Raw genomic sequence first — 24034 nt, 5'->3', positions numbered from 1 at the left:
ACTGCTTGTTTAGTAAGATGCGTTCTAAAGGGGGCATTGTATTCAAGGATGGGTCTTATCTGTGCAGAATACAGAGGGTAAGGACAACTTCATTGTATCTAGAGGGAAATACCCTTTGCAATCAGCTGTGCCAGATAGGAATATGGTGATCAAAGATGAAGGAATTATCTGCTTATATTCCAAGGTCTTGCTGCTTCTTTGTTTTGAAGTTGGGTGTTTCCTATATTGTAAGCCAGGCAGAGCATTTGTTTGCCAAATGCAACAATGTTGCAATTTTTAGCATTTGTATCAATGTGCAAGTTTGTTTTGTAGTTTCTGTATTTCGGAAGGAATTTAGGGAGAAACATTACAGTCCTCTGCAGACTTTGCTAATCAGAGTTCCCTATCTCTAATTTGGACATCATAGAAGCATATGCCAAACAGCAGAGGTCCCAGTACAGATCCACGTGGTAATCCATTGGTTGCTTTCATGCTCTGAGAATACATCTGCCACCTTAATTGTGGGTTCTGTCCCTCTAATTAGCTGTCCATCTAAATACATAGAGATCAATTTACAGTGCATTTGGCTTAAATGTCCAGCATATGGTATAGTATCAAATGTCATAATTCCTCTTCTCTCTCCTGTAGCATGGTCTCAACCTGTGATCTTGCCTAGTCTACCATTGCAGCAGTTGTGATTCACTGGAAACTCCTGCTATCACTTGGATTATTTGGTCTTCCAACAACCTTGGTATTTATGAACACTAAACCAAAATGCTCCATCTTGATGGTATCCATGTCCTTTATTCTATTTCTTCTCTTAGAACTGTGTGGCCAGTTAACTTTTATCAGACTGAGGCCCCCTACCACTAACCTCACTTAGCTTCAACATTTTATCATTTAACAGTTCTGCATTTTGAAGATTATACACGACCCCCATCTAACAGACTTGCACCGTCCTCCATAGGCACTGCAGATTATTCACTCTGTCCTGCCTCTTATATTGCATTTAATTTCTGATGTGATGTATATTGAGATTGCCATATCGGTCTAAAAATTACAAGTCTCACTGAGCTGTATCAGTTGACAGTCTTCATAATATGGACAAACTTATTGCTCTCAAGGGCAAAATTGTTCTAGAATTTTTTGTTCAGACTGACTGGATTTTTCCTCAAGGCAAAAAGCAACCTAGTAGATAAGGGGGTAGTCTTAATGTTATGATTAGTTCATGTTTAATATGGCACAGCTGACTGCATGTCATATTACTCATCTGCGTTTTTCCTAGTTCCCCTTCAGTTACGGATTCATTTTGTTCCTAGGGTTTCTGACATTTAATCATTGCTTTAAAAATTCCTAGCAAGGCAGTGAGATATTAAACTCTGCAATTTGTCTCTTGATGGTTTTACTTTAGTCTAAAATTTAAGTATTTAACTTTCATTGAACCATTCTAGGTTTTATCACATTACCTCTGTTAGTGTTTTCTTGCAGTAAACAGCATGGTATCATTTTCTGCCGGGCATGTCTGCTAAGCATACCTCCCTACCTCTTGGCACAAGAAATCTGGACAAAACCCAAAATGGGAGATGAAGGCTGCAAAATTTAAAAATGATGTTTAATATTGCTCTCTTAGTCTTGGAAATAGGTTTGGCATTGGTGTGCATCTTCTGAAAGATATGAAGTCTGTAATTCAGTTGTATATCATTTGGTGACTTCAGTCCTTTGATTTTCCAGAAAAACCCAAACTTTTAGGAGCAGACCAAAAATGAGGCAAACTTACAGCTGAGGCATAAGTATTAAACTGATGTATTACTAAAAGAAGGTATTGTGTAGGAAATTAAGACCGTACAAGACACCTTGTCACAGGATATTCTCTATTGTGGATATTTTTCATTTTTCATTCCTTGTACACTTGGTTGGTACTTGGAGGTTGGTACTTGGAGTTCATTTTGTTAGATCTGCTTTTAGAGACTCCCAGAAGCAAGATGGAGGTTGGTAGTGTAACAGTTGACCAAATGTTGTCTTTGGCAGTACATGTTGTGTATTTCCCTCTATCCTAACTCCTGCAGTTGCCTTGTAAGCATCTTATTGAAAACCCTTTTTAGACTCTGGTTAGATTGCTATCATTGGAGGATAATTATTCAAGTAGCTTAAGAAGGAACAGATGCCATGCATTTTATAGGAATATTAACATGAATGGGGAGGTCCTGGGTCTGGACTCCAGATGCATTACTTAGATTTGCCACTGATGCCCACAAAGACTAATTATTTTGAGCACCTCGTGCAACTAGTTTATCTGGTAACTAGTTTATATGCAGATGACATTCACTAGATAAGCATTGCATGATCATAACTAATTGCATTAATTTACAGGAACAGATGAAGACACCCTCACTGACATACTGGTTGCAAGAAGTAATGAACAGCGACAGAAAATTGCCGGATGTTACAAAAATCTATATGGACGGGTAAGAACATTTACAGGCAATGACTTTTTGATTATTTAAAGAGGTAGACCTTTGGTAAGATGTTTTTTTCCACAAAGGAATAAATATTACTTTTTTTCATCTTTGTAGTATATGCTAGTCAGTAGGTGAATTTTATTTCATTTTGTTAATTCTAATCTGATCCTCTACATGCAAATGTGTGCACACTTGTATCCATACAGTTGCAGTAAACTGTCAAATTTTCTTTTTTGTTGACCGTGTGTGTAGCAGATGTCCTTCATGGATGCATCTGCAGTCATAACAACTGGGTTGTCCTGTCGTCAGGCAGCCCTTCAGTCGGCCGGATTCCAAAGTCCGGGTCCGGCTTCGGCTGATGTCGCACTTCACCCGACGTCATCTCTGTTGGTCTTCGGGTATAAAAGCATCAGCCGACGCCATTTTCTTCAGTCTTTCTTGCGGCGGGCCGCTCAAGCAGAAGCTGTTCGCAAGTGCGGTCGGTCGGATCCAGAGATTACTTCTACCGAATACTACTTGAGACTTCTAAAGCTAAAGTACCGGTGGGGACTCTTTCTTGCCTCAGCCGATGTCAGAAAAAGTTAATAATTGTTTAACCTGTGGGAAACAAATACCTCATAAAGATTTCCACTCTTACTGCCTGCCTTGTTTAGGCCCAGCCCACGACGTAGCAGCCTGTTCGCCTGTGCTTCTTTCAACCGACGAGCGCTTAGGGCGTCGTCGAGGGTCGCGAGAACAGTTTTTCGGTTCTGATTTTGCGTGACATTATGCCGTCGGATCCTCCGACTTCATTCTGCTAAAAATGCAAAGAAAGGACCGACACTTTGGTCCGCCGGGTTTCGCCGAAACCATGGTTAAGCAAATCATAGTGTTCGTGTTTCGGCGACGCGAACCGAGAAAACTGATCAAAATACAGCTGAATCTATTTCTACAGCTGAGGCCCCTGCTACCACTCTTGAATCGGCCTCAGAAAAATTTACCTCACGGTGCTTACCACTGACTTATCAGACACCATTCCCTTGGATGTCTCTACCCCAACACGTGGTGCTGGGCCTCCAGCAGCCATGTCCATTAAGGCCTTCGCCAGGGCTAAAGCAGCCAAGACTACTAAAGCAGTGCCTGTTAACCCCCTCAACCAGGCCCTCTTCTAGTTCTCAAATGCTTACTTTGGCAGAAGATTTAATTTCATTAATTAGAGGATCTCAATCTCACCCAGACAGGGCCTCTCAGCCCCAGAGAAGAGACCTAGGGCAGAGCCCCTGAGCCAGTGTCCTCTGATGATTCTGCTGATGAATCAGACATAACTGACCAGCCAGAGGCTCCTTTCTCCAATTTTGAAGATTCTGATGCTGAAGAATCCATTCCAGCTGCTTCCCCACCAGAAGAATTCTCCTTTGGGGAAACCTTGCATGCCATGCGAGAACAGTTCCAATGGCAGCAACAGGATTTTTCAGACTCCAGAAAAAGACTTAGGACCTTTTGCACCTTCCACAGCACAGGCCCTTAGCTATACCTCCTGTTCTCTCTGTGGTGGATGATGCTTTCAATGATGTCTGCTCCGCTCCAGATCCTTTACCCCAGCCCCTGCCAAACCAGACAGATTTTACAGGGTGCCAGATACTCATCACCACCTTTACAAGGCCCCTCTTGCAGACCCGAAACTATATCCCAGGGTCCCAAGGCAGTAGCGACCATAGCTAAAAACCCTATTCCTTCTGAAAGGGAAGCAAGGTCATTAGACAGATGGGGTAAAAGGTTTACACTTCAGCCACTCTCTCAGCTAGAGCTTTAAATTGTCAGTTTCACATGATACAATACCAAGAGTTTATGCTTGATCAGTTAACTAAAAAGCTAACCACTGATGAATCTCTTGATAAGAAATATGTATTAGAAATGGTAAATAACATACAGCAGGTTAGTAACCATTCTTTAAAATGTGGCTATGATGCACTGGAGGCTTCATTTAGATCAGCCATGACTGGCACAGTAATTAGAAGGCATGCATGGCTAAAGGAGCAAGCTCTACCGGATCATGTTAAATCTAAGTTGCTAGATGCTCCTATGGATAAGACAAGTTGGTTTGGTACACCTGCCCAGCAGGTTATGAAGAAAATGGAAGAAAAGGCAAAATCAGTCCAAACAGTTAAAGATTTCCTGCAGGTTCAACCCCAAGGTTTAGCAGGAACTGGCCTGCCAAAATTGGTCCTTTCCTGACTCCACAAGACCCCAAAGGGGCAGGAATAGACGTTCCAGAGGCAGAAACCAATCCAGAGGAAGTACCTACAGAGGACGACAGTGGCAAGGTAACAACAGAGGCACAGACTCAACCTCTGCCACTACATCAACACAGCCACAGTGACTTAACCCTAAATCCGCCTACCAGGGAACAAATAGCAGCTCCTCTAGGCGGAAAGCTAACCTTATTTTCAAAAAACTGGCACCACATAACAAAGGACAAGTGGATTTTACAAACCATAGATCAAGGTTACCGTTTCCACTTCCACACTTTACCAGTCAAAAGAGGAATGCCAAATCTACCTCCAAATCAAAAAAGAGGCTCTACAACAGATAATGGAGTTAGCAAACATGAGAGCTGTGGAAAAAGTGCCAACAGCAGAGCAAGGAAAGGGCTCTACTCCAGACTATTCCTTGTTCCAAGAAAGGAAAAAGTTGGAGACCAATTCTCGACCTGTCCACCTTAAATACATACATCATTGTCCCAAAATTCAAAATGCTGACCCTACAGCAACTTCTTCCCATGCTGGGCAAGGAGTGTTGGCTGGTAACTCTAGATCTCAAGGAGGCATACCTGCGTCCCCATTCGACCAATCTGCAGAAGATACCTCAGATTTCTTGCAGGATCAGAGCACTATCAATTCTCAGCATTGCCCTTTGGCTTATCTACTGCGCCCAGAGTATTCACAAAATGCCTGGCATCAGTAATCGCCCATTGCAGACTACAGGGAATTCAAATTTATCCATACCTGGACGACTGCCTGCTACAAGGAGACAACAAAAGCAAGCTGACAACAGATTTACAAAGGGTCATTTACTTGCTACAAGCACTGGGATACACAGTCAATCTTCAAAAGTCAAGACTGATACCATCCCAGACAAGGACTTTCCTGGGAGCGGAATTGGACACAGTAAGACAAATGGCATTCCTAACTAAAAAACAAAAAGAACTCCCTCTTTACTTCTTGGCACTAACAAAACTGAACAAGTTAACAGCAAGAAAGGTACTGCAGGCCTTGGGTTTCATGGCATCATGCATAATCCTGGTTCCATTTGCCAGACTACATATGAGAAAACTACAGTGGTACCTAAAGAATTTATGGTCCCAACACAGACACAGCCTAGAAACGGAAATCCCACTAATACCATGCTTAAAACAGGAGTTCCTATGGTGGGCTCAGGCATGCCAGTCAAACTCAGGCCTGCCTTTCCGCAAAGGTCAAGCAAGCCAGACCATCACAATAGACGCTTCAGACCTAGGATGGGGAGCCCACATGCTGGACAAATGCGTACAAGGATTGTGGACACAGGATCAATTTCACCTACACATCAACCTAAAAGAAATGCTGGCAGTAAAACTGGCAATCCAAAAGTTCAGACCATTTCTCAAGGAAGGCCAGTTGATGATAAGGACAGACAACACCACAGTCATGTGGTACATCAACAAACAGGGAGGCACTCATTCTTACCCCCTATGCAGAATGACTTTGGAGCTGTGGAGCCTGGCACTCAGCTACAACATCCAGTTACAGGCAATATTTGTACCAGGAAAAGAAAACTCTCTGGCGGATATGTTAAGCAGGACCACATCGGATGCCCACGAATGGCAGCTGCACCCGGACATCTTCAAGACCATCTAGAAATGGGGATGCCTCAGATAGATCTATTCCTCTCAATCACCAGCTCAAAAATTCTGCACAAGGACATTCCACCCACTAGCATGGAAAGTGGACTCACTCTCCTTCAGCTGGGAAGGCCTAACAGCATATGCATTCCCACCTCTTCCTTGATACACAAAGTACTACTAAAAATCAAGGAAGAACGTCCAAGGATAATCCTGATAGCTCCAAACTGGCCAAGACAACACTGGTACCCACTGCTGAGGAGCATGTCTCGAACAATATGTGGCCAATACCCTGATGCCTTTGATGCTAACTCAGAACAACTACAGCACCATGCATCCAAACCTAAAACGTTGCAACTGACTGCATGGAACATCACATAGCAGCTGCTAATCCAGAACTTTCACAAAGAGTTAAAGACATTATTCTTGAAGCACGAGGCCTTCAACAAGAAGGAACTATGCTGGGAAATGGAAAAGGTTTGTCATTTGGAGTTCTGAAAGAGGAAAAGATGTATCAAACATAGATATCCCTAACATTCTGGAGTATCTGGCCGAACTACTTCATTCAGGCCTCTCCTACTCCTCCATCAAGATTCATGCATCAGCTATTTCAGCAGAATACAGCTTTGATCCACCTGTTTATTCACACCCTTTGCTCAGGCAGTTCCTCAGAGGAATCAAGAATGTAAAACCTCCAAGGAAACCACCATTGCCAGCTTGGGACTTAAACTTTGTGCTAGAAAAATTGACTCTATCACCCTTTGAACCAGCAGCAACAGCAGACCTACAACACCTGTCATGGAAAACTGCTTTCCTACTGGCAATTACTTCAGCGTGGAGGGTTTCAGAACTACAGGCCTTAATGGCAGTGCAACCCTTCCTAATCTTCCACCAAGATAGTGTCCATGAGGACTAATCCTACATTTATGCCTAAGGTGGTATCCAGAGTGTCTTTAAACCAGGCAATCCACCTACCTACCTTCTTTCCCAACCCACAAAACAGAGGGAAAGAATTCTGCATACCTTGGATATACATAGACAGCTACGCTACTACTTGGACAGAACAAAAAATAGCAGAAAGACTGACCAACTTTTCGTAGCTTATGCAACAGGAAGGGAAGGAAAAGCTATCTCCAAACAGACAATCTCCAAATGGATAGGAAATTGCATACGATTCTGTTACTCCTTCCATGGAAAGCCAATTCCACAGAACATAAGACCTCATTCTACAAGGGCAACAGCCACTACCACAGCTTTCTTACGAGGTGGCTACCAAAGACATTATTGAGGCGGCTACTTGGACCTCCGTGCATACATTTGCCAAGCATTATAATTTACCTCTATATTCCAGATCCCGAGCAGGGTTTGCCACTGCTGTACTGCAAGGGATCCTAAACACACCATAATCTACTTTTATCCTCCTCCCTTAGTTGGCTATGGTATTCTACCCAGTTGTTATGACTGCAGATGCATCCATGAAGGACATAGTACAGTTTTGTACCTACCATAAATGTAGATGTCCGAACTGGATAGCATCTGCAGTCAAGATTACCCTCCCTCCTTCCCCTCTGTGGTACTCCTAGGGTGTTTACCCTTCTAATAGCTAGCTACTGGGGGGGAGTCTTTCATGGTGTATTTGTTTGTATTTATGTACATACATGCTTATTTTTGTGTTTACCTCTATCTTTTGGAAACATTGGCATCTATCCAAAATTTTTAGCCTTCTAGAGGGCTTCTGGCATCTGGGGCAAGAAACACTGAAGAAAATGGCGTCGGCTGATGCTTTTATACCCGAAGACCAACAGAGATGACGTCGGGTGAAGTGCGACATCAGCCGAAGCCGGACCCGGACTTTGGAATCCGGCCGACTGAAGGGCTGCCTGACGACAGGACAACCCAGTTGTTATGACTGCAGATGCTATCCAGTTCGGACATCTACATTTATGGTAGGTACAAAACTGTACTTTTTAGTCAAGGGCAGAAGATTGAACAAGGAACAGTGTTCCTTTTGTTCTGTTTGGTCTGTGCCTGTTTATGATAAATCTCCTCTGCATTAGAAAAGACAAACTTTCAGACATGCCTCTTGGCTATCCAGAATTTCTCCTTGTCCAGATTTTTGGCTCTTATTGTTGGTCTGTTCCTCAGTGTGGTTTTCTGGCAAATCCATTGAGGACCAAAGTGACTAGCATTTGAGCTTGAGTTCATATCCTTCAAAAAATGCAGGCTAATGCAAAATCTGTTCTAGCGACTTTCTGTTTAAAAGGCCAATATTTAAAATCTGTTCTAATTTTGGACCTTTATTCCCCCCATTACTTTGACAGAGCTCTTATGATAAGAGGTACGCTTTCAGGTGTACTGCAAGTTTTGGCATTAGTGGAGGGTGTGTACTGGGGGCACAGTCAGCCTAAGAATGGGGGTATAGTAAAAAAGAATTGGGTTTAGTGTAGTGTTGGGAGTGTTTGCGTTGGGGTTTTGTAAGGGCTAGGTTAGGGAGTAGATTGTAATGTTTGGTGGCTACTGTTGGGGGAGGGGTTTTTCATAAAGTAACATACAGGACTGGGCTTCGGGGGCAGGCTTAGGGATATGGTTACGACTCGTCAGGTGGTACAGTCAGGCATAGCTTTGATACCTCATGCCAGTGTAAATTTTCAACCCAATATTTACCCTCAGTCATATGCTGAATAGCAAGCTGTCAAAATATATACAGTTAAGTTATAACTAATGTCCCTAGCAGCCCCCCCACATGGCTCAAAGGTCTTTCCTCTTTATCAACTTTGAATGTAGAATGAGCATTATTCTTAGTTTGATTACAGATTGGGTTCACTTCTCAGTTCCCTCTTTTGCCCAAACAAGGGATTGAACTGTGTGACTGGTGCACCAGTCATGGGCTCCCCAACTTAAGACTTGTAAGTATAAGAAACATTGTACCTCCTGAGCTATTTCAACCACCATGCATCACTTGAGGGTAAAGAAATCCTGTCTAGCCAAATGTACTGAGTCTCTCTTCTAGAGTAAAGTACATCATGCTCCCTTTTCTTCCCTGTCTTGCTAAGCATTTATGCTTGCTCAAAGGTCCCGCAAGTTGTCTTGAATGCCTACCCTCTCCCTGTACTTGTTACCTATACTTCTATGGGGAGTCTGTGGAACAAGAATGACCATATTCTTTTCAATAATCTCCATTTCTCATAAAATCAGCGCACTCCCTCTAAACTAGCACCCCCAGATTACCTGCTGGCATGATGGGTGTGTAAGTCTAAGTGCCTCTTCATGAATAACTTCCGTTGTGTATAAGGCAACGTAATTCCACCACTACCTTCAAAACCAGATTTGGTTGGACAGTGAATTGTAAATTCACACCAGGAATATGTGACAATATTTACTCTCTAGGAGGATTTAACAGGAATCCCTTTCTCAGATAAATGGTTAAACCTACTGGTGTCCACTGAAGCTGCATACTTGGTACAAATCTATGAACCTGGAAGCTTATGGACTATTAATGAATTTAACTCTTGGTGATGACATACCTTGGCCAGGCTCCTAAATGCCACATAACTGGAAATCAATCTTAGATTCATTTACTTTCCTTGGTTGGCTAACTATTGTCTGAAACATGAGCCATGTAGGCAGGAACACTTAGGAGAAATAGCTGAAGACGGAGAAATAGCTGAAGACGGAGAAATAGCTGAAGACGGAGAAATAGCTGAAGACGGAGAAATAGCTGAAGACGGAGAAATAGCTGAAGACGGAGAAATGGCTGAAGACGGAGAAATGGCTGAAGACGGAGAAATGGCTGAAGACGGAGAAATGGCTGAAGACGGAGAAATGGCTGAAGACGGAGAAATGGCTGAAGACGGAGAAATGGCTGAAGACGGAGAAATGGCTGAAGACGGAGAAATGGCTGAAGACGGAGAAATGGCTGAAGACGGAGAAATGGCTGAAGACGGAGAAATGGCTGAAGACGGAGAAATGGCTGAAGACGGAGAAATGGCTGAAGACGGAGAAATGGCTGAAGACGGAGAAATGGCTGAAGACGGAGAAATGGCTGAAGACGGAGAAATGGCTGAAGACGGAGAAATGGCTGAAGACGGAGAAATGGCTGAAGACGGAGAAATAGCTGAAGACGGAGAAATAGCTGAAGACGGAGAAATAGCTGAAGACGGAGAAATAGCTGAAGACGGAGAAATAGCTGAAGACGGAGAAATAGCTGAAGACGGAGAAATAGCTGAAGACGGAGAAATAGCTGAAGACGGAGAAATAGCTGAAGACGGAGAAATAGCTGAAGACGGAGAAATAGCTGAAGACCATCCTATGAATTACAAGATCTCCTCACTTAAGCTTAAAATTGTTATTCCTTGAAAGAAAATGGATACTGATTATCTGTGATCATACTTCTCATCTGTCCAGATATTCACAATGTACAGATTTTTGCCTCATTTTTGGCCTGTTCCTCATAAAATGTGGAGCTTCATCAAATCAGAGGATTGAAGTCACTGAATAGTAACAGTTTCATACTTCTATCCATCAGAAAATGCATGCTAACAAAACACCATTTAATCTATCCACTTTCAAAGTTTATAAGAGCAATATTTAGAATTTGTCCCTATTTTGGGGCCTTTGTTCCCCCATTAGTTTTGGCTTTGTCCAGATTTCTTGTGCCAAGAGGTTGAGGTATGTCTGATTTGTGGTAGCAACGCTTTCTGTAAACTGTTAAATCTGTGCTGTCCTGCAGATGTAATACTGAGTTGATAAACCCTTGCATCATATCCGCCTCTCCTGTTTTAGTGTATGGATCCAAATCTTGCAGGGTGTCAGAAGTATTACTTTGATAAATAGCTGGAAGCTGTAGCTATACCATGCCCCCCCCCCCCCCCCCCACAAGGCAGCTTCTTATGAGTGAAATAGTTGACATGGTGCAAAAAATTTCTGCATGGTTCAAATAAGTGAAATGTATAATTTTGAGTTTTGAAGGACAGAGGAAAGTAGCATAGTCGTGAAAAAGTTTGTTTTAACATTTGTTTACCAAGATAGTCTGACTAGACACCTGTTCATTTACAGAGGAGGCCCGGGGAGAAAAGCTCCACATTCAGTACAGAAAAAACAAATAGTTGTACAATATGATAACAATATGATCATCTATACAGAAGCAAAAAATTGACAAATACAACTTGATGCAAAAAAAAATTAAACACTAGATAAAATAAAACTTTCGATACAGAAATTGACACTAGATAAGTATTATAACTGTAGAGACAGACTACTTAGAAATTAGTGTAAGTTTAGCATGAGCTAGTATAACTTTTATTAAAAACTTGAGTAGAAAATAAAATTCCTGATACTACAGAAAAAAAAATAGTGGGAATAATTGGATATGAAGCTATCTGGAGGGGTAGAAACAGCGATTTTGAATTTCCTGGCTATCTCCATGCATTACCTAAAGTGTAATTTAAGTGAGTTTTTGAACAGCATAATAGTGGAGGCAGAAGATAAAACAGGGGGAAGGTCATTCCAGGATTTAGCCACGTTATGGGAGAATAGTGCTTTACCTGCAGTGTTATGTCAAAACTGCACTCCCTTATATTCACACGTAACCTTGTGGCTTCTGAATGGAAGTACTGATGCAATTGCTTTTGCTTTAAAGAATGGTCAGGACTGGAGTTGTAATTCATTGGTGTGAAATCCTTATTTGGTTGGGGTGCACAAAAGTATCATGGAGTCTAACTGCTGCATCAGAATAACATTTAAGGTTCAAGAGTAGGTACTAGGCTATTGGCCCCAGAGGCTATGTAAGCCTAGCCAACAAGGTTCCCTGGCTTTCATCACCCATGGATGCTATTTACCTGTGCCCCTCTCTAGCAGGGCCACTGATGTGATTCCTGGGGTGAATTTCCTATTACTCATCCACTCAAGATTTTTCTTTACTGCTAGTGACAAACTCTGCTTGACATGGGTAGCTTGTTCCAGAGTATAGGAAGTCTCTGGGACCGGAATCTATCCCTCCAGCATGTTCTGTTAATCGTGGTGACTAGGTTTAGGTCTCTAGAGCGAGTGGCTGAGGGATTGGGATTTCTTTGTGTAGCATGTCCAGACCCTGAGTTTGACCAGCTTTGTAGGTTAGGTAGAGCACCTCTGAGTAGGCGATATGCTATGGACTAAAGTTGGAGTTTTTTTAGTGGTCAACGTAGTCCCATAATCCTCTTTGTGAGGTATTTTTGTGGCCTCTCTGGCTGCTGCAGATGCCTTGTAAGGTACGTTCCAAATTGGGCATTGTACTCTAATGGGTCTGAGAGATGAGTAGAGGGGGACAATGACTTTTGTTCCTGGATGAAAACCCTTTCGTGAGTTGTGCCACGTAGGATTTCCTGGCTACTGTGGCGATGTGATTATCAAAGGTGAGGCTACTGTCCACTAGTGTCCTGAGGTCTCGTCACGCCTTTGGTATTTAGTGGGCTGCTGCCTAAGTGGTAGTCCATGGGTGCAGGGTTTTTACCAAAGGGTATGCCAATGCATTTTTTGAGCTTGAGGCCATGGCTCTGACACCAGGCATCAGTCTCACTGAGGCCCCTTTGCAGGACATCAACGTAATTTGGAGACACTACTATGGCACCCAATTTTCAGTCATCTGTGGCCTGTCAGCCAGAGGCCCTCTGTGTTGGCCTGTACTTCAGAGAAGTAGATCACAAACAGGAGGAGACCCAAGACTGAACCATGTGGTACTCCACTTGTCACAGGTAAGTCAGAATTCTGCAATTTTTACAGTGTGGGGTTATGTCAGTGAGCCAGTTGGTGACGCATCTTGTGATGTATGGATTTATACCCAGCTTGGTGAATTTTTCTATACCAGAGTGGGGAGTGGTGTCGAAAGCCTTGGCAAGGTAGTCTGTGGACTGCCTTACCCTCATCCATGGCTTTGGTGACTCTTCAAAGTCTGTCAGGTTCAGAGACATGATCTGCCCTTCACAAATCCGAATTGGGTGGGGTGCAGAGTTTGGAGGTTATCAATATCCTTGTTTGAGCTCCATGATAATTCGTTCCATGGCCTTTCAGACCAGGCTAGTCAGTAGGTGCAAAGCCTGTCGAGAGGCTGAACATGGGGTTTAGGTGGAGGGCTAGTTTGTTCTGGAGTTCTTGTAGAACACAGCCAGGGATATTGTCTTGTCCCATGGATGCTGTGTTCTTGGCTTTTGAAAGCGCAGTTTTCACCTGTTCAGTTGTGATTGCAGGGACACTGAATTCTTCTGGTATGGGCCCTTTAGGAGTGAGGGGGGGGTGGCACTGATCGGCCAGGATGTTGGCGATATCAGTTGGGTCCGTGAATTATGTGCCATTGTGCTGTAGCTCAGGGCAGATCTGGGTGTTGCCATTGAGATTCTTGACATAGCTATAGAATGTCAGTGACTCCAAGGACAACCACAAAGCAATCTTCCTTTCATAGTTTGCCTTTGAAGATTTTGAGAGCTCCTCAGCTTTTTGCTAAGGCTGACCAGGAGCTCCTCCACTCGGATTTTTTTCTTTTGCAACAGTTTCTTCCTTCTGTTGTGGAGTTTAATAATAGGGGACCACCAGATTAGTTTCCTTCTTTGAAGTCTGCATTTCTGTTCTAATATGGATGGTACAATCCATGTACCTATGTAGGTTCTTAGTGTGTTAGTATAAGATTTGGCAGTGGTAACTGTATTGCCCATCTGCATGGGTTTGGGAAATTGGCCACTTCTGCATTTAGCACGAAGTTGGCTTTGGAGAAGTTTTTTTACTGTGGTTTCCTTAGTGGGAGTGGGATGGTGGATATCTAGGGTGATTAATTTTATGGTTGGATCTGACCAACAAAGGAGCTGACGTTCAGGTGTGGAGCACCTGTCACTCATGTTGGTAATTACTAGATCTAGGATATTTTTGCCCCTGCTAGGGGTGTGGATAAGTTGATCCAGGACATTGGAGTTTACAAATTCTAGGCAGCGTTTATGAAAGGAGTTGGTAGAAGAGTAGTTTTCCCAGTTAATGGTGGGGTAGTTGAAATAGCCCAATATTAGGGTGTTTGGTTGGACCCTGATATTCTCCATTGTATCAAGAAAAGGGGTGGGAATCCCGGGGCATGATGGGAGATCTGTAGCAAGCTAAAATATGGATTGCAGTTTTGCACAGTTAGTTGCACTTGTATAATTTCTGATGAATTATGTTTGGCACTGGCCAGGAGGTGTGGTTGTCTTTAATGAATATGGACACCTCTACCCTTGTGTTGCCAAAAGACAATTAGGTGGTCAGAGTGGAAAACATCAAGTTAAATGTTAATTAGAAAAACTAGGACTTTACAGTTTCTTTTCATATGTAATTTTCGCAAAGTTTGGCAGACAAATATAAAAATCAGAACATGTATCAAGTTTTGGGGAACAGGTGTCTTAAAGTTTTACATGAGACATGGTTGTAATTATGAATAGAGTGTATTGCATTAGACCAGTGCATTCAGTGCAGTTAGGAAAATAAGTTGCAAGATAAACAGCTGTAAATAGTAAAACAAAACCCTGAAAATGTTAGTATGAAAATATACAGTGTGCAAGTGTGATGGAATATAATGGACAAAAAGTGACCTGGAAGATGTGTTGTGCTGAAGTTAATATTGCATTCTGCCCAGTGTCTGCTCAGACTTCCAAATCACTAAAGCTAAAAGGCAACCCAAATCCTTCCATGTCCAATCTGTTCATTTATTATGGCCACTGTGTTGTCACTGAACTGACATTTCCTGATTTGTAACTGCAAGAATAAGAAATGCAAGTTTAAATTTCAGATGGTGGAATTAGGGTTCCTTTAATACTAGTCCATTTGACTCTTGTTTGGCATGGTCAGCAGTGCTTGTCTGTGTGCCCATGTGTCTGACTCATTTTTTTACACTTAATCAAGCCCACAATATCAGCTATTTACTGGTCTAACATTTCACCATCTGATTTATTCATAGGGTCAAAGGCAAGTACTAGGCCATCTGCCAGAGGGCATCTGTAAGCCTAGCCAGAATGTGTTGGCTTTCGCCACCCCCTTAGATTAGATCCCTGCACCTCTGTCCAGCAGAGCCATTAGTTCCCTGTGCCTCTGTCCAGCAGAGCCACTGCAGTGATCCTCAGGGTAAAATTTATTTTTCCCATCCCCTCATCAAGGTTTCTCTTGTGTTAGTGAGGGGCTCTGCCTAATGTAGATGGGAATCCTGTTCCAAAGCATGGGGGTGTCTCTGGGACAGGAATGTATCCCTCCAGTGAGTCCTATTTATCGTTGTGAGGTTTTTATCCCTAGAGCATGTGGCTCTCTGGGATTTGTTTGTTTAGGTGGAGCATGTCCACCAATTCTGGATTGGACATGGCCTTTTATGTCAGGCAGAGATCACCTCTGAGTAAGTGGTATGTGGTATGCAGCAGAGTACAGCTGGAGTTTCTTCAGTCGGGCTGCATAGAGCATCTGTTTGAGGTCAGTAATCCTCTTGGTGAGGTACTTCTGTGGTCTTTCCAGCTGTTGCAGGTGTCTTGTAAGGTACATCACTAATGGGGTGTTGTACTCTGAAGGGTCTGAGTGATGAGTAGAGGGGCACAATAACCTCTTCTAGATGCAAACCCTTTTGTGATTAGGTGGGCCACACAGGATTTTCTAACCACCTTGGCAATATGATTATCAAAGGAGATTACTATCTACTTGGGACCCCAGATCCCTTATTATATTTTCTGTATTTAGGGGACTACCATGTATGTGGTAGCTCGTGGGTACTTCGTTTTTTTCAAAGGGGATGACTATGCACTTTTTGGCATTTAGCTTGAGGCCATGATTTTGACACCAGGTATCACTCAGTCAGACCCTTCTGGAGGATGTCTATCAGCCGGAGAGTCAGTTATGGCTCCCAGTTTTCAGATATCTGCGAACTTGGCCAGCCGTAGTCCTCCTGTGCTTGCCTGTACCTCTGAAGTATATACCAAACAGGAAGGATCCCAGGACTGAGCCCTGGGGGACGCCACTTGTAACCGGTTTACAGTTGGACCTAGAGCCTGCAACTCACTGTGTGGGTTCTGTCTGAGCCAATTGGCAACCAATCTCGTGACATAGGGGTTTGTTCAGGCTGGTGAGCTTGTCTATAATACCAGAATGGGGAATGGTGTTGAAAGCCTTTGCGAGGTCAAGGTAGGCTGTGTGGACCTCCTTTCCCTCATCTAAAGCCTTGGTAACTGTCTCAAAGTCCACCAGGTTTAGGAGGCATGAGCTGCCCCTTAAAGCCAAACTGGGTAGGGTCCAATGTTTGGAGGTTCCCAATGTTTCTGTTAATGAGTTCCATGACTATGTGCTCCATAGTCTTGCAGACCAGGCTAGTCAGGCTTATAGGGTGATTGTTCCCAGGGCCCATTGTGGCCCCCACCTTTGTGGAGTGTCTGTTCACAATGACTTCTCTGTCTTGGGAATTCCTCTCAATCCTGTGATAGCACGAACACAGCAGGAACACAAAAAGTGTAAAAAAGAATTTATTCCATATACAGAAAAACTGGTTAAGCGCTTTCACTTGTGTACATACAAGCTTCTTCAGTGTATGTACACAAGTGAAAGTGCTTAACCAGTTTTTCTGTATATGGAATAAATTATTTTTTACACTTTTTGTGTTCCTGCTGTGTTCGTGCTATCACAGGATTGAGAGGAATTCCCAAGACACAGAGAAGCCATTGTGAACAGAGGTTTTGTATTTTTTTGTTAATTTTTGTTAATTGGTTGCCATACTGTTCGTGCTTTGTGGTTTACCTTTGTGGAGTGGGATAACTGTTGCTGTGTGCCACTCTATGGGTACATAGCCTGTAGAGAGGCTGAGTTTGAAAAGTGTGTTTAGGTCCTTCAAAAATCCTTAAAAATCCTTCTTGTGATTTTACTTTTTTTTTTTTTTTTTTCTCTACTACTTTCCTCCGTCTATTGTATAGCTTGTTTATGGCAGGGATCCACAAGACTGGTTTCCTTTTCTTGGAGGAATGAGTCTTGGTTTTACATCATTCTTGCAGGTGCTTAGCGCCTTTGTAAGGGATTCAGCAGCTTCAACAGCGTTTTCCTTTAGCATGGGGGCTGTGAACCTTTCCACCTTGGTCTTGAGTAATGTGAAGTTTGCTTTTGAAAAGTGTTTCACAGTGGTTTCCTTGATTGGGGTGGAATGTGGATATTCAGAGCATTTAGTCTATGGTCTGATCTAACCAGCGAAGGGTTGACCTCTGGTGTAGAACACCAGTCGCCCATGTTGGTGATGACCAGGTCCAATATGTTGTCCCCTCTAGTGGGGGTGTTGACCAGTTGATCCAGGGCATTAAAGTTTATAAATGCTAGGAAGCGTTGGGCAAGGGAGTAGTTCTCCCAGTTAATGTTTGGGTAATTGAACTCGCCCAATATTAGGGCGTTTGGTAGGACCTTCATATTTTCCAGTGTCTGCAGAAACATGGACTGGGGGTTGTGGGTCATGGTGGGTAATTGTAGCTACAATTTGAACTGCAGTTTTGCCCGTCGTTATTGCACATGGATGACCTCTGGGGCATCGTGCTGCGCCACTAACCTGGAGGTGTGGGTATCCATGATGAATATGGACTGATCCCCTGCCTTTTGTGTTTCGGTCCAGGTTCTGTGGCTGAAAAGTATAGCCTGGTAGTGCTGGGGTGCTCTCTGGAGCCTTAAACCAGGTTTTTGTTACTGCACCAATATTTATCTCAGTACTGAGGAGTGCCTCAAGTGCATGCATTTTGAGGTAGACTTCTGGCGCTGAGTAGCATTACCCTTAGTTTTTGGTTACTTGTGCTATTTACAGTGATGGGCTTGTCTTTTGAGCCTTGCCTAAAAAAGGGACTAGTATTCAAAAGCCTAAGGGTGACGGGTGCAAGCAATCTCTTGCGAAGCAACGTGGCTTGTCAAGCATGTCATCCCATGCAGACAGATACTGGAACCCCTTTGACACCAGAAACTTAGCCAATTGTTCTTTATACCATGGTATCATTCTTGGTGAGGGCAGGATGCTACTCAGGGTCATACCGGCCTGGGCCTGGGCTACATGATCAGAGAGCTCTTCCATGTCTCCATGTAGTCCAGGGAGGTACGTCTCTGGTCATTCACACAAACATTGATGATGACTACTCATATTTGTACTTGTTCTGGAATGACCTGAGTGCTTGTGCTGTGGCGGATCCTGGTGCCCAACAAGCAGCTGACCGTAACCTTCAGCCTAGTGAGTGGGATATCGGTGCCTGACTATAGAGTTGCCCATTACTAGTGTGTTGGGTGTTATTTTGCCTTAAGGGCTGTGATTGCTTGGCACACTGCATATGTGAAGTATGTGTTTCATGGTTTGTGATGGGGTGTGGCGGTTGCTTGGATGTCTGCTTTGGAGGTCTCTGTTGCTTTTGCAGATTTTTATTTAGAGCCTCCCGAGTATGTTTTCGTGTATTTGTGTTATTTGCCGGTGTTGGTTTAGTAGGTCTGTGAGACTGGCTGTGTGTTGCAAGTATTTTCCTTCTCTTGACTGTCTGTTCCAGTCTTGGGTTGAGAGCTTTGCCTCCAGTTTGGCTGTGTAATTCAATCTCTTGCATATATTAGTGTTTGGTGGTAGGAGGAGAGGGGGTTGTTTGTGTACATGAGGCAGTTGTAACATTGCCTCAAAATGCCCAGATTCACCAGTTGGGCTGGAGAGTACACCTGAAACTGCCGTTTGGACATGCCTGAATAGGTAGTGAGCTGTTTTACTGATTAGCTGGTAGGGACGAATAGAGAGCCTTGTCCTTCTGGACAGTATAGGGGGTCGAGTGCTAGGGTTAATTACTGCTTGCTATAAGTTATTGTGTCACTACTGCACCTAAACCCTAAAAATTAAGCATCAAAACAATTTAACTTTACTATGTTAATTTAAAAAAAAAAAGCAAAATCCGTTTACCTGGGAGGCTTTGCTCTGACCCCCTGATGTGCAGACTCAGCTCAGCTCACATGTACCCCCTTACTAAAATATAACGCCTTCATGATCACACAACCTCCATGAAAGGATAACTGACTCTAAATGGCACTATTTCCCACCTGCATAAAGGTTAATTATTTGAATGTTTGCACCTTCACTTCATGGTTAATTGAGCAAAGTGACTGTACGCACAGACGTGTATATATACACACACACGCACGCACACACACACGTTTCTTCTCCACTACTTTTAAAAGATATTTAAATTTCAATAGGAATTCTAAAACAGGTGACTGACTAGTATCTCTACTTCTATATATGTAGATTACAAGACCTGAAAGAACAAAAATGGAAAACTTTCCACTCCATACTATAGAAGTTGTTGAGGACTTGCCAAATGTTTCTATGCGTGATGCTATTCAGGGAGTTTGGTAAAGGTCTCCCCACTTTTGCAGTTAGTATGTTGGAAGGTACATTAGTGAGCTGTATTTCAAATTAGGATGGATGGTAATGGTATCAATTTCTGTCTAACTTGACAAACCTATTTCACCTAATTAACAGAAATACTACTGCAAACTGAATAAAAGTAAATGCAAAAAGCTGTACAGGTCATGTTCTGACTTGAAGCAGACTTAAAAAAACAGATGGTAAAGTTGCTATGAAGATGTTCTTAGTGTTTCACTGTTGCAGTCATTACATTTGAGTAATCTGCTGGTAGGTTGCCTCAGTTGGCCTGATTAACACAGTCTTGGGTCCTGCGTCGGTTGTTGTCCCTTCTTCCATGACATCAGGGGTATAAAACATGCAGCCAATGCCATTACATCAGTCTTTCTTGCCATGTGGTGCCCAAAGCAGAAGCAGTTTGCAAGTGCCGGTTGGCTGACTCCTGAAATTTTCGTTTGAGATTCAGAACCGAAGTCTTCAACTAAAAAGCTAAGTACCCCATTGGGGAGACTTTTTTTTGTCTTGCTCCTTACCGATGTCAGTAAAAGTTAATAATTGCATTACTTGTGGGAAGCAAATACCTCATAAGGATTTTCATTTGTACTGTATTCCTTGCCTAGGCACTGACCACAACATACCTTGCTGTCGGTTTTGTGCTAAATTTAAACAACGCACTATTAAACATCTGTATATTTTTTGCTTCTAAATATTTTGGATCATGCTTTAATTATCCAGAAATGTCTGTTAGTAATCCGACTACCAGAATACCTAAAACAAAAACGCAAAGAAAGACGGGCTGAGGTCCAAAACTGATGATGCATCTTCTAAGCCAGTTCGTCGGTACTCAGTGAGGTGCTTTCGCAACCCCCGATACCCACTGCTTCTGATTCGCAGGCCTCTACTGACTCCCATTTGGAGTCTGGTATGCTGTGAGATGCTTCAGTTATGGAACCCACGGATGTCTACCTTAGATGGGTCCAGAACCGCTGTGCAGGCACCGGCTTCTAAGGGTGTTTTCAGGCCTACAGATTTGTATATTAGACCAACGCCATCTTCAAATCCTAAGGCCAAAATCTAAATGTGTGTAGCAAACGGATGCTTGGGCCACATGTGCAGGCCCCTATGCCTAAAAAAAATATCAAAATGGCTGAAGATTTAATTACTCTGATCAGGGGTAGCCAACCCCCCCCCCCCCCTTCTAAGAGGCCTAGGCAAGACATTGATTATGAATCTTCTGAAGATGATTATTTCTTCTGACCCTTCTAATGAGCAGGATTTGTCTATACCTACTTATGAGGACTCTGATGGAGAATATTCCATTCCTTCTGCTTCTCCCCTGAGGATTTTTCTTTTGGGGAAACTTTACATACCTTATGGGAACATTTCCACTGGGAAAGTCAGGATTTCTCTGAATCTAAAGAGACTTGGATTTTCTTCCTCAACATAGGCCTTTGGCTATTCCTCCTGTTCTAGACATTGATGTTTTTTTCAGAATCTAGTATAGCTCCTGATTCTCTGCCTCTGGCTCCTTGTAAGCCAGACAGATACTACAGGGTTCCTGACTCCCACAGATTCATTTTCAAAAATCCTATTGCAGATCCTGAAACAATTTCTCAGGGTCCCAAGGGCATTAAGGCCTCTACTGCTAAAAATCCTACCCCTTCTGATGGAGATTCCAGGGTGCTGGATAGATGGTGTAAGAAGGTTTGCACTTCTGCAACCTTTGCAATCAGGGCTTTAAACTGTCAATTTCATATGCTTAAATACCAGCAGCATATCATGGGACCGCTTCAACAGAAAATGATTTCTGACTGTGTGACAAAGATTATGGGATTTATTGCATTCAGCTGAACAAGTTGGAAAACATACTTTGCAATGTGGGTTTGATTCTTTGGAGGCCTCTTGCAGGGCTGCTGTAACTGGCTCTGTGCTTAGAAGGCATGCTTGGCTCAGAGCAAGCTTTGCCTGATCATGTTAAAGCAAAATTGTTGGATGCTCCAATTGTTGGATGCTCCTTTACAACAGGACTGTCTCTTTGGTAAGGCTGAATAAGTTATAAAAAAGATGGAATATGAAGCTAAATCTGTGCAAACTGAAAGATTTTTTTACAAGTGCAACCTCCAAGATTTAGTAGGCACTGGCCTACTAAGAACTGGTCCTTTCCAGTTTCTTCAAGAACCACTCAAGTCAAACCAAGACATTCAATTGGCTCCAGGTTTCAGTCACAAGGGACTTTCAGAACAAAACAATGGGGTGCCTCCTCCTCCAAATCTGGAAGTAAAACAATGGGGTGCCTCCTCCAAATCTGGAAACAAGGCATTGCCCTATGGTAAGCAGTCTCAATGACTTCCCTCTACACTTACCAAGCACTTACCTTTCAGCTGCCCCTTTGGGGGGAAAACTGGCACTTCATGTAAAACTGGCAACTTATAACCCAGGACAAATGGGTTTTAAATATAGTATCACAGGGATACAGATTTCATTTCCACACATTGCCAATCCCAAACAGATGGCCAGACCTGCCCCCAAATCAGTGGGCAGAGGCCCAGAAACAAGTACTGTCTCATGAACATGGGAGCTATTCAACCAGTCCCAGAAGAGGAAAAGGGACATTGTACTTTTCCTGGTACCCAGAAAAGACCAATCATGGCGTCCATTTCTGGACTTATCTACTCTAAACACATTTCTGAACATTCCAAAAGTCAAGATGCTGACTCAACAGTTACTTCCTATGCTAGGCAAAGATTCCTGGTTGGTAACTCTAGACTTAAGAGGCTTACCTGCATATCCCAATCAGGGAATCTTGCAGAAGATACCTCCGCTTCAAAGCAGGCTATTTGCATTACCAGTTCTCTGCACTGCCCTTTGGCTTGTCTCCTGCACCCAGGGTCTTCACAATGTGCCTGGCTCCAGTAATTGCATTTTGCAGGCAAAGAAGTATTCAAATATGTCCATACCCGGATGATTGTCTAATTCAGGCAGAAAACATGGACATTCTTCAAAAACATCTGGAGTTTGTTAAAAAAAAAAAAAAGTTTCTAACTTGTTTAGGGTACACCATAAATGAAAAGAAATCACAACTGGTACCCTCTCAAAAATTAAATTCCTGGGTGCAAGCTTGAATACAACTGCCCAGATGGCTTACCTTACGCCAGAAAAGCAAATTCATTTGGTAACTTCAAACAGGTGGCCACAAAAACCCTGCTATCTGCAAGACAAATCCTGCAAGCCTTGGGGTTCATGGCCTCCTGCATTCTTATAATTCCATATGCAAGACTGCATATTAGGAAACATCAGTGGTACTTGGTTTATGGAGTCAACATTGTCACAGCCTGGAAACAATGATTCCTATCATACCTTACCTGCAACTAGAGTTCCTATGGTGGGCAGAGGCTTGCCACCAAAACAAGGGACTGTCATTCACTCCACCCCTTGCCACTTAAACCCTAACTACAGATGCATCAGACTATGCTTGGGGGGCTCATCTGGCAGGGAAGTGCATTCAGGGCAAATGGAGCCCAAATTAAATGAACCTTCATATCAATCAAAAAGAGATGTTAGCTGTGCAGAATGCACTGAAAGCCTTCAAGGACCATCTTCATCCAGGACAATTAATGATAGAACACCACAGTTATGTGGTACATAAGCGGGGGGTGTACACTCCTACCCCCTTTGCAGACTAGCCATGGCATTGTGGAACACAACCTTCACCTATCAAATTCAACTACAAGCTCATTTCCTGCCAGGAAAGCTGAATACTCTGGCAGACTAAGCAGAAATCTCATGGACCCACATGAATGGAAACTGGAACCATGGATTTTCAACATGTTGACGCACAAATGGGGGAGTCCAGACATAGTCTTTCAGTTGGACAAATTCTGCACAAGAACTAGTCACAAAGCCTGGAAAGTGTATCAGTCTATGCCTTTCCCCCTCTGCCTCTGCTCTTCAAAGTTCTAAAAGTCGCAGGACAAACCAAAAATGATTTTGATTGCTCTAGACTGGCGTTGCCAACACTGGTACCTACTCCTGGGCAAGTGTCGCACCTTCCACTGTGGCATCTGCCTCAGTCACCTTACTGTCTCAGCAGAACAAGCATATTCTGCACACTCTGCTCCAAACTTTGAATCTTGCAGCATGGCTAATCACCTAAATTCACCCTTGGCATCCCTCAGCAAACCTGTGATGGATGTAATTTTGGGGCAAGAAGGCCTAGTACTAGAAAATCTTATGCTGACAAATGGAATTGATTCTGTGCCTCGAATCGATCACAAGGGTTAAGCACAACAGTGCCCAATATTCCTCAGATGTTACAATACTTAATGGAGATGGGGCCCTGTCCTTTTCTTCCATAAAAATCCATAC

General features: G+C 43.1%; 1 protein-coding gene across 2 annotated transcripts in view; it reads left to right on the top strand.

Moving 5' to 3' along the window:
* Positions 1-24034, top strand: part of LOC122788855 (annexin A5-like) — a 379122-nt gene that overhangs the window by 93980 nt on the left and 261108 nt on the right. For both annotated transcript variants that reach the window (XM_044055751.1, XM_044055753.1), the window contains exon 4: positions 2350-2444. In XM_044055751.1, coding sequence (XP_043911686.1) covers positions 2350-2444 — 95 coding nt within the window. The remainder of the gene's footprint in view (positions 1-2349; positions 2445-24034) is intronic.

Source organism: Protopterus annectens, chromosome 14.part0, assembly GCF_019279795.1.
Source record: "Protopterus annectens isolate FY-2018-M chromosome 14.part0, PAN1.0, whole genome shotgun sequence".
Classification (NCBI taxonomy): Eukaryota; Metazoa; Chordata; order Ceratodontiformes; family Protopteridae; genus Protopterus; species Protopterus annectens.
Note: the sequence above shows the minus strand (reverse complement) of the source record. Positions and strands in the feature narration are given on the sequence as shown.